General features: G+C 36.6%; 1 protein-coding gene across 9 annotated transcripts in view; it reads right to left on the bottom strand.

The window, feature by feature from the left end:
• Positions 1-1,107: 1,107 nt before the first annotated feature.
• Positions 1,108-11,989, bottom strand: part of AKAP11 (A-kinase anchoring protein 11) — a 47,907-nt gene continuing 37,025 nt past the window's right edge. For 7 of the 9 annotated variants that reach the window (XM_081046422.1, XM_081046421.1, XM_081046426.1 and 4 more), the window contains 4 exons: positions 10,917-11,000; positions 10,075-10,124; positions 7,031-7,191; positions 1,108-5,070 (listed from right to left, as the gene is read on the bottom strand). In XM_081046422.1, the coding sequence (XP_080902548.1) occupies positions 4,930-5,070; positions 7,031-7,191; positions 10,075-10,124; positions 10,917-11,000 (436 nt within the window). In that variant the 3' untranslated portion in view covers positions 1,108-4,929. The remainder of the gene's footprint in view (positions 5,071-7,030; positions 7,192-10,074; positions 10,125-10,916; positions 11,001-11,989) is intronic. The other 2 variants (XM_081046428.1, XM_081046427.1) reach the window with 1 other exon arrangement.

Raw genomic sequence — 11,989 nt, 5'->3', positions numbered from 1 at the left:
AGTACGTATTTAAATGTGAAAAACCTCCTTATTTTTAAGTGTTGGTAATTACTTTTAAAAGTTCTCTTCTTGGGCTAAAGTACATGAGTGGTAATGGAGTCCAGCTGTACTCCCTTGCTCTAAGCTACGAAATCCATTTAGATGTCTATTTCAAAGAAGAGGTGCTAAAAAGTCAAATTTGGGGCTTCAACCGCTCTTGAAAAGATTTCTCTGTATCTCTTTCCAAATATGATCTTCCTTGCCCCAGAGCACAAAAATTAAGAGTGAGGGGATGACAAAACTACAAAGGACAGAGGAAAAAAATACAACAGTCCCCACCAAGGAATAACTTCCATGCATTCATCATTGTTCCTCTTGTACACGTAAGGCTGCAAACATTTCTTTTTTGCTTAACAGTCCCTAGGGTGTGTTCATCCTGGGACATGTGACTTCTCTTCAGCTCTCACACTTTCAAAAATCCATGGTAATGCTTCGGCCTGTCCTTCGCCCACTTCCCCATCCCAGTGACACACAGATGACAAATGACTCCAACGTGCATAAATGTTCAGATTTTGGAGTTACAGTCGAAGGAATCTGGCTTACTTTTCCTCGGCATTTTTTAATTGTTTTCTTGCTAACCGGGATGCACTCACAGCCAAGTTACTGTTTGGCATCATTATTTCCTAGTATTTCGAAACATTCATGAAAAAACAAGAAAATCATCCCCTAATTTCTGGGGCTTAAAATACTTAAGATAAAGTCAAATCCCCTTAGTGATACACAACCAGCGCCTAACTTTAAGTGCCTGGCGTGACAGCGGTATGATCACTATATTCTACAGAAGGGGTGCTCGATCCATGCCAGAAGAATTTCCTAACACACTCATAATCAAAGCAACCACAATCTTCTCCTTGGCACTAAAATCCAAAATGGATTGGGCAAACAGCCTTTCACGTCAGAGGCACCCGAATAAGCAGTTAGAATCCAGTGTCCAATTAAAAATATTCCTAACTTCTCTTGTTCTCGAAAACCATGTCAGAAGCATTGAGGTGGTTCAAGAGGTGCCACTTTCACACCTTTTCGTTCAGTCCAGAGTAGTTAACAAGGTTTTATAAACTGAAAACCAAAGCCAGGCATCTCTTAAGTTTATTGGAGAATTCTTAGTTGGAAGAGGAACGATCACAGATTTAAACAATTTGTGAAAAGATAAAAGAACACTTAATTGTAAATGATTACAAAGGTAATTTCTGAAATGTTTATTTTGAACCACTGCTAAAACAAAAATTTAGTGCATCCTGAAGTTCATATATCTCGGTAAATGAACATATTAAATTACTGAAAGGCAAAAAAAGAAGTTACTGTTATACAAGATCTTAATGCAGTAATTCAGCACAAATAAACAGCTACAATTATTTAAAGCTATGTATCTGGTCTATTAAACAAGAATGTGAATTACTTTTAGCACTGCACAAGTAACCAAAGGTAGCAAACCCAGCAACCTGGGCTTTAAAACCTGGTATTAAATAGTATTCAAATATTACAACAAAAACAAAACAATGCACTTCCAGAACTACAATTCTACCCTTGTGAAAGGAATGTACATGGATGGTTAAAAAAATAAATAAATAAAGTGACAAGAGTGACTGACACTGTATCTGCAACTTCAGAGCAGAAATACAGTCAAGGGAGGAAACGTGTGCGGGGCCTTTTGCTAAAAATGAGGGGGGAAAAGTGTTTCACTTTAGTACAATTTTTTAATTCCCAATGAAGCTCTAATTCTCTTGGACCGGGGACAGGTGGACAGGGTTCCAAATGAAAGCATTTTCTCTACACCCTGAGAATGGATGCATGACTTTTTAAAAATTCAGTGGAAAGTTTCCTTTGAAAAATGTAAAATTTAAAGCAATATAAATTGCTTTAAATGGAAAGCAATTTTGATGGAAAATTGATAACTTTAATTGTGGAATAATACTATTAGCTCAATAATTAGGACGACACTGGGGTCTGGACTGCAATGACAAGTCACGGCGAAAGTCCGCATTTGGGGAATGTGCACTGATGTCAAGAGTCACATGGGCGAACATCCTTCACTTCATACACGGGGCATTTAATAAGTGACTAAATTCTCCTACCAGCAACATAAAACCCTTATTTAAGCAAAACGAAAGCATTATGAATTGAATTAATTCACATCAAACTATCTGAAATGGTTAAGTGGAACATTTCTCAAAGTATAAAGATATCACTACATATATTCCTGAAGTGAATGCTCTCAAAGGTTTTATTCCATTAAACTGTCAAACCATCCAATAGACATTGTAATTTTCTTCTGTGATTTATAAATGAATCATTCCTTTTGTATAAATCAGGAAACAATTTCAAAATCAACATTAGTAACACCTAAAATATAAACGTAATTCCAACTTGGCTTGGGAAAACAAGACTATGACAGAAAAGCCACAGTTCAGTCTAAAACAGTGTTCGAAAACCCCTTATCAGAGGCATCATTCACTTTCTTTCCACAGATCCTTCAATGGTTCTAAAATTGATAAATAGAAAATTCAACTCAATGCACATCACAATTTTAACAGTTCTGAATCAGCTATGACATTTCATAAGGACAAAAATCTATAGAATGGCGATATTACAATGTTATAATATAAATATGTCAAGTAGATTTGTAATAAAATAGACAGAGCTGTCCTCAACAAACAGAGCTGTTCTGAACACTGAGCAACCAAACAGACCTGGGGTGTCTTTGGAAAAAATCACAAAGTGCCTTTAAAGAAAGTAAGTTTAGACTGGACTTGATTAAAAGCTACTGCTCTAAACGCAAATATTTTCTAGGTGAGGAAGCTTAACTCCCGCTTCTTTTCACACCTGCCAATACATACTATCTTCCTCTACGCCCTGCGTGGAACCGATACAAGTGTGAGTTCCACTATGCCTATTGCGAGGCGCGCTGACACCCCAGGACCAGTCTGTCGGCATGTAGGGTCTGATTACAGGAACTCTGAATCCAGCACAGCTCCAGAGAAACGCGAAGGGAAAAAGGACACGAGGAAAATCTGACCTCAAAATGATTATTACCCTAAGAGAAATAAACATTTTCAAGCGCAAAGTTTTACAAAAGTAATATATTGTCACTTCAGTTTAAAAGAAATTCAGTACTCAGTTTTTTGCTGTTAATCGAACCCAGACATAGACGGAAGTTACTAAACACAATTTGATAGTTACATACTTGTAAAAATTCAACCTAAACTTACTAATCAATTTATCCGTGTTATAATTAACAACACAGTTCCTAACATTTACAAACCCAGTCCAGTGCTGCTGCATTTCAAGCTCTGAGAAGCTAAAGACAGATAATTCTGCTTATATACATTTCCTGCATTTCTCCACCTTAAAAAACACTTGAAGAAACTTCAGGAAAATTTATTTTTAAGGCTTGCTCTATTTCTTTATCTTAAATTGAGAAAAACCAAAGCTTGCAATGTAACCTCAAAATATTTCAATATCTCTTGGCATTTTTCATAAAAAGGAAATTTGACTTTCATTATAAAATACAGTTCGCTACCATAATTATTAATTCAAATTAATATAAGTGCCCCTATTCCTTGCCCCCTGGCAGGTGCTATGTCTTCTACACTTTGTGCAGCTTCCAAAATAGTCAGTGCTCAGGAAAAAAAAAAATGTAATGGAGCAAAACCAAAGCCCTGGACAAAAAGGGATTTACTCTAAAGTACAAAATCGCTCATGGAAGAACCAAAAGTTCACACATGCATACCCTCACATACAAAACCAAGACATGGCTCGGCCCTCTCTTCCAGTCACCCTGCAATTTCTAAAGACAAAGCGGTACGAAATGTGGAGTCCAGACGATCGTGTCACAGGACCTTACAAAATAGTGCAGATTTTATCCAGAAGAAGATCCTAGTTTTTCCTAGAAAAAGCTTATCCTTGCTAAAGTGGAGAGGTTTTTCAAAAATCCAAGAGTGGAAATCATTATTGGGTTTCTCTAAATGCATTTCCATGTTAACATTAATGTTTAAAATTCCAACATGTTTTGCACCTTGATTTTCATGTATAGGGTAAGTTGGGGACCTAGCATAGTCAAAAAGAGAAATAAAAATTCTTACTGCACAATCTTTACAGACATTTTATTTTAAAGCACCTTTTTTAACAGTGGATTTCTAACCAAGAAAACATTAAAATAAAAGAGGACACAAACCACTAGCAAGGTTAACGCACTCCTTCACACACACGCGCGCACACGAGCTCACTTTCATGCCAGAACAATTGGCAACATTAGCAAATATTGTCAATTTGATGGAAGGCTGGGGAAACTATCATTTATGATATTAATAGATACCTAAAAATACTACTGTTTCTACGACATTAAATAGTTTGGGGGATTCAAAAAGCTACCAACAGCTGAGCTATGAAAATAAAATTGACTTTTAAAAATGAGACAAAATCTATCAGAGAAAAAGGAATTAGCCTCAATGCTATGTTTTGATGTCAGATTAGTTATTAACAGGATACCATTTGTTGCAAAGGAGCAAACTTCTAACTCTTTATCCCTGGAACCCACCCTCAGCAACCTCAGTGTGGTTTCTAGCAGCACGGTTTGGAGGCAAAAAGAACGCCCTCAGTCAATATCCCTGAAAACCTCATGGTTAGACCTTCCTTCACATATATGTTCTTAGGGGCTTCACACACTACACAGGTGTACAGAAGAATACATGGAGATAATTATTTGACAGAGATTACAAAAGTGTGAACTATATACACCGAGTGATGACACAATGAGCTTAAAAAGCTGTATTTACTTTCCTCCCAATTTACTTAAAACGTTAATATTCGCTGTTCCAACTTTATCCTACGCATCTATGTCTCTTTCTTCCTTTCCTAAAACAAATAATAAAATACACTGGTTTGGAGCTTGTTCTATGCATTTTCCAAGAGCCAATCAAACAGGGACTTGCATTTCTCCTCACTGGAATTCTTTTCCATAACTTCATAGTATGTAAGCACAGCCTGCAGGAGGCCTCCCACTTTCCATCCTTTTTCTTGTAATCGTTTTGAAAGCTAAAAAGAAAGATATGTTAAACATTAACCAAAAACATTTTCATAACTATAAAGTTTTCATTTTTATTTTTAACATCAGCTAAAACTAAGAATCCTGCTGTTTGTAGTAAAATATTGTTACCCAGTTATAACAAAGTCTTCTCCCTAAATCACCACCCCTTTACACAAATTGAACCTTTCTCCTTCCTGCCCTTTATAAATACATCTCCACCACAAAATGACACTTTGGGATTACTGGAGACAGAGCTTCATAAACCTCACCAAGTGGATATTCTGTGTGGAAGTCACATTTCTACAGGAAATTCTTCACCTAACGAAATACATCTGCCACACCCTCAATTAGAAACATAAAATAATAAAGACAATCTCAAGCTTAATAAAACAATGTGGATTTTCCTTCCATAACATATAGTGTGGGTTTTTGTTTTGTTTTGTTTTGTTTTATTTTTTGAATACATACTCTAGCCTCAACGGAAACATGGCTTTCTAAGTTAAGAAATGTTACTGTTTCCAAAAAACCAAAAAAGTAAATAAATATTGTGGTCATCATTTCACACTACAGGCTATACAAATATCAAATCATTATGTTGTACACCTGAAACTAATATACTTGTTGTATATCAATTACACTTCAATTAAAAAAAGATAAACAAATACAGGTTTAAATAAACTATCATCACCAATCAGAACGTATCTTCACTAATTTTTTCTATTTAGTTCTATAAAAACGACTTTAAATTTTTGTAATAGAAATATGCTCGGCCTTTTTAACGTTGCCATGGACATATGCTTCCGCTCCTCTTGGATACATACGTAGGAGTGGAATGGCCGGGTTATGTGATAATGCTACTTAACCTTTTGAGGAACAGCCAGGATGTTTTCCGAGGTTACATGGGGACAAGGTCCCTTAGCCAAGCGCTATCACCCTAGCTGTCAATGGCCTTCCTCGGCCCTCTGTTTATCCAAGACTAAGTCACTTCAAAATGTTTGCCTCCCTAAGGTCAGTTTTAACACTTTCCCTACCCATTCTTTCTCCGTGACAGTTCATTTCCTCAGCATCCCTTTCTGTCTTATTTTCTACCTTTGCCCAAAAACAGAAACCTAAACTGGAAAAATCCCAAAAGTCTAAGTAAAAACAAAATACCCCCAAAAAATCTGTTTCTACATTTTATTTTTTTCACATAGTTCTTTCAATAATACCTTTGCAAATTCTGAACGAGGAATCAAGAGTAACTGGACTGTTCTTTTTTCTTGTTATTGATCAATTTACATTGGTTATTCATTGGACCACTCTATAACTTATGATAAGATTAAACCAAAGTTCTGATAAGGAAAGTTCTGGGACAAAACCTTAAGACTATCAACTGAAAAATCTTGAGTAACAAAGTGCTTGGCACCCAGTTAAGTTCTCAATAAAAACACCTATTAGCGCATTAAATCTGAATATTTTATTATTAGAACCTTATTAAATACTCAGTTGGTCCACGGTTCCTTATCAGCTGTTCAAACTTCTACTAGCTTTTGCTTATGCCAGCTTCTCTTACCAGTGAAACTGGATTAACTAACAGAGAAAGAAACATACTGGGTACTGGCACAATTAGGAATCGGTTGAACACAAAGAATGACTCAGTCTTTTCGTATGAATGCATGAAATGTTCATTAATAGCACTGAACTGAGAATTTAGGATGTGCCGGGCACTAGATTCCATTTAATCCTCACAAACCTCTATAATGTAAATTCTACACTCACGTCCACAGGGCAGATAAGGAAACTGGTGAGCCAAGGTCACGCTGCTCGAGGTGGCAGAGCTGGTATCTGAACCCAGCTGGCAGACTCTGCTGCCCGGGCATGTGCCTACTCTGCTACCAAAGGGCACCTCATCCGATCGACCGTGTGACACAGAACGTCATGTACGTTAATAACCGCATCGTCGCAACCCCCTCTAAGGCAGGTACTTACCCGTATAAACTCCTTCTTCGCAGAGTCATGAAAAGAAAGTTCTGCAACGTCAGCCTCTGAGGCAACGAGCCACTGAAGAACCATCCTTAGCTGGGGGTCTACAGCACAAGGCTCCATGTCAACGTTCGTTACCAGCAGAGGATTTCCACCGGGCTCCAAACCTGGCATTTAAATGGAGACAATATGCAGACTCATCGATTCAACTCTCAATACTCTGCTGTCCAAGGCTATGCAAGTATTTCCCATTTCTTACGATTCCAGTGAATGCGGAGAGAAAATCCATCCTTTGCTAACCACACAACATCACCTAAACACCTCTTTGAAAGGGCAAAATAATGCTAAGACGAAGGAATAACTTTGACCATCTGCTGATAGCACAAATGCAAAACTCTATTTCGAGGCACTGAATTCAAGTACTTTACATAAATGCCATCATTTGTGTGAAAATACAATCCACAAGGAAAAGGGAGAGAACAATAAAGCTATAAAGCCAAGATTACAATAAAAATACAAATGAAACACAAATAAAAACCTCAAATAAATATATTTAGTGGACTTTAAGAAAGCTTTCTGAACTATGAGAAATAGCAGAAGCAGTAAATACCTGGATAGCACATATTAGAGTAAGTATAATTCTAAGCTCTTTAGATACATGAACTCCTAAAATCCAAAAAAACCCTACGAGGTAGAAACGATTCTCATCTCCAATTCACAGGTGAGGCGCCTGCGCAGAGACAGACCCAGAGCTTCCTGGGAGGGTTGCGAACACAGACAGCCCGGCTCCGTGCTCATAATCACTTTATTCTTTAGGCAAAATGGGGGGGGGGGGGAGGCAATGCAACCACTTACTTCCCAAAGGCCCCACCAGTGAATTTTCCAGCACACTCCTATTATAAATAAGATATGCTCTCGAGTTTATTTCTATTTTTGTGAAAAGTATGTTTTCAACAAAGTAGGATGGATCCCTGTGGACTGTAAAAGTAAGACTTAACAGTCTCGCTTCATGATGGCTGAGCACCAGGCAGCGCTGAGACAGGCGCCCTCCCACACAAGGGGTGAGCGGCGGGGCACAATGCCAAACCACGCCAGATTGTACCGGCAGTAGAGATTAGTTGGTGAAGGTCCCTGATTCATTTTTATAGTTTGCAGAGCATTCTAGATCACTACTGATCACTTTTAGGGTATGTGTCGGCCCCTAATTATTCATTTAAAAAGTTGTTCACATTATACTCTTAAAATAAATGTACTGTTTCTCCCCCTCCTCTCGCCTCACTGACTCTCAATCAAAAATGGGTCTGTTGCACCATGATCCCAGACCTAGTCTCTGGGCCATTTTGTAAATCCTAAGTCATGGGGTAGGATGCTGACAGCTCAAGACTCAGTCCAGGACTCCTGGATGCCTGGCCTGAGATGCCCTCTCTCTTTAGAGAGGTCACCAAATACTAGTGAAGAGAGAAGACAAACAACAACAAACAACAGCAACAACAAAACATCAGAGTTGTCATCTTAGGATTTCCACAATTTTGAATCTTTCTATAAACCTACATCAATCTATCTCCTAATTTACCACTTTCTAATTTAACAAGTTTGAAAGTTGGCTGCAATTGAGAGGCGACTATACTCTCACAGCTTGGTAATACATATATCTACAATAATCCAGCTCCTGATTTCTACCTACTCACAAAAGAAATCCTGAACAACCTGGCTAGTGCCAAAAGTAAACATTTTCAAATAAATTTCATATTGACTTTAACTTGAATCTTTTTTCTTAATCATTCCTCCGTAAAGTTAGTATTCATCCGAGAAAATACCATATCCATTTATACCATGTATTTAGTCTTTGGAACAACTCTGCTCACAGTTAACACCTGGGAAAAAGTACACAACTTTTCTAGACAAAATCAACACTTTTTTAGTTAACAAAGATAAAGCAAATGTCACCTAGTCTATCTGTAACTCAAAAACTATCACCCTACCCCTACTTTACATCTGATGAAAAAAACTTACTTCTAGAAGCCCTATCTGAAGAGAATGTCTACTTAGCAGAGATTTCAGAACTAAAACAGAATAATCATCCTAGATCTGAGAATTTTAGCTCAAAAATTGGCACATGACTTTCCTACACAAGAAAAGTACAACTGGTGATGGAACCGACTGGAAACTTAGGTGTCATGAAGTACATTTCAAGAAATCCATTTTGGCAATTTTCTCAGTTTGCCCAATTCTAAAGATATGACAACAAAAAGAAATCCCCGATTCAAAAACAAATCTCTCAAACAGTATGAACATTTTTATCTGTCACTCTACAGAAGACATCATTGGTATTTTTATGATTAAGGGAAAGTAAGGTTTGGGTGAAAGATTTCAACAACCATCTAAATACAATGAAAACTCATCTTCAACACGAACAGTTAGTTTTTAGATTCACTCAGACATTGTAATATATTTGAATTAAGGATTACAAATCATTGTCCTGAACTCTGCAACCAATGGTATCTAGTATTTACATATTCAGAACTATGTTCATTAAAGGAAGAACTGAATGTTGTCTTCATATATGTGTATCTATGACTAGAATCAGAGAGAGACGAATTGATTTTAAAATATCTAATTTTTACTTATTGCTCTATGTAAGTCTAACGTTCTAGAAATTACTAGTTTGTCAGGAGAAAACCATGACCTATGCCATAGTTATAATAAATTATATTTTATGAGTAAGGATTTTATCTTTTGACACCGATAATTATAGAGATTATCATGAATTTCCCTCTCAAATATCGAAATAATTCTTTTAATGTAGCTCAGTCTTTCTACCAATGAGTACTTCATTAGTTCAGCAATCCAATAACGCAAACTGCTCAGCAAAGAACCTGATTCTGGATCAATTAGTTTAAGAATACCCTGATTTGTCATATACATACGCTGACTTGCAATAACCCAGAGTCTAACTGATGAAATGCACCAACACAAAAATTAAAGACTCTTCTAGGGGAGCTTGCACAAAAAAAACACGCCAACACTTTGAAAAACAAATTGTCACTTACCTTCTCCGTCTTCCTCACGCTCGTCTTCATCTTTGTCGTCTGGTCCATCACTTTTCGAACAAACGAGCAAAAGCAGTTAAAAAAAAAAAAAAGCTTTAATTAATAATGGCATTAAAATCAGTTCTTAAAATGTGGTAAAGAATGAATGCTATAATATGATGTGTGACATTTAAAAAAGGTGAGAAATGACAATAAAAAAGGAAGCTTTGCTTCTCACACTATTTCATGTTAAAATTTGAATTGTAAATGATGCCTACGTAAGTTATCAAAAACCAAGAAGTTCTACCTGACCATGATATATATTTAGAGTGCCAAGTAAGTTCATAATAAAACTTAATTGAAAACAATTTAAAACCAAAATATTCTACAAATTTGGTTGTAGAATGATATCATAGAATGATACAATTAATTATTTATTAATGCTTCTGATGCCATTTATATTTTTTAACATAGAAAAACACATTTTTCTTACACTTTTCTTATGTATGAAATAAAACTACACACACACACACAAAACAAAAACAAAAAAACACAACCCAAAACAAAAACAGAAATCCTGTAGGAAGCAAGCTCTTTTTAATGAAAATAATTGGTAGAATGAAAGATAGCAAGCGGAGCGATACATGCATAAAAGCAACGCACTTTGCAATTAGATGTCAATCATATCTTAGTATAGCTGAATTTTTTTTAGATGTAAATTGATCAAGCAGAATCGTGTCAAAAATACAGGAGAACAGCAGCTTGACACATATTGGCATTGTAACCCACATCTTCTAAGAGGATGACATCATGCATTAGTGGTGAAAGGCTCATCAGTTTGTAAGTTTCTGGACTGGACCAACCTGTCTGATGTTGGAAAGGAGAAACTGTCCTCACACAAATCTCCTTCTAAACCAAGACTGCTCCAGCTACTGCTGTTACCATTACTGCCAGAGGAAGAAAAGAACAGAGCTGAACTAGAAAATGAATAGTACAGACGCCCTGGGTGTCCCGTAGAATAGCTTCTGTCAGTGGTAACTGCATGTCCAGAGGCTGCCACAGAGGACGGGAGCCAGCCCCGTCCAGGGTGGAGAGAGCCCATCACCGCCACTGAGAAAGGTCCCTGACACCTTAGAGATTTGGGGCTTTCCTGACTTGTCCTCAACAGGTCGTGAAAATTACTCTACATTTACATTTATTTTACACAGTAAGGCAACAGAATGACTTTTAAGACTGCAAATGAATGCATGAAGTAAGAAATTTCGCAAGGGAATTAAGTCTTAGGATATAATTTGTAAAAAGCCAATACTCTTCAGCTTCGATAAAGTTAAAAGAAACAAGAAAAAAAACACAAGGTAACATTGTCTCAGGTCTTTCAATAGATAATGCAAACAGCGGTGGACTTGGGGGGGGGGGCGGGGGCAGGGCTCCGAAACATAGTCCCAAATAGACCTTCTGTAACTACTTGGAGAAAAAAATGTTTTCTGATTTTAAAATACTCTTATGTCAATTACCTTCATTTCACACGTTGCATGTAATTCAGTAGATGGCAAATAACAGATTTTCTTCAGAATGTTGAATAACCAGGTCTTATTCAAGCATTACACTTGTCTGGTTGGCCAGTTACTAATGCCACACAGATAACATCTTATACTATCCAATCAAAAGAAGAAAGCAACTATATTCTAAAACTGCGGCAAAGCAATTAAAAAAAAAAAAGCAACTGTGTTCAGAAATAAAACTAAACTCAATTTTTCAGATTAAAACCTAAACATGCAATTTTTAAAAATACTAATCATTAAAATAATTAGTAAGCATATTAGTTTGCAGTGATAAGCAGCTATATTTCCCCATGTTAGGCTAGGCAACTATAAAAATTAATATTTACACAAACCAAAATTTTGGTTCTAAAAAATAAATTAACAAAATAATTTTA

This window comes from Rhinolophus hipposideros, assembly GCF_964194185.1.
Source record: "Rhinolophus hipposideros genome assembly, chromosome: 4".
NCBI lineage: Eukaryota > Metazoa > Chordata > Mammalia > Chiroptera > Rhinolophidae > Rhinolophus > Rhinolophus hipposideros.
The sequence above is the reverse complement of the archived record's forward strand: the minus strand, read 5'-3'. Positions and strand labels throughout refer to the sequence as shown.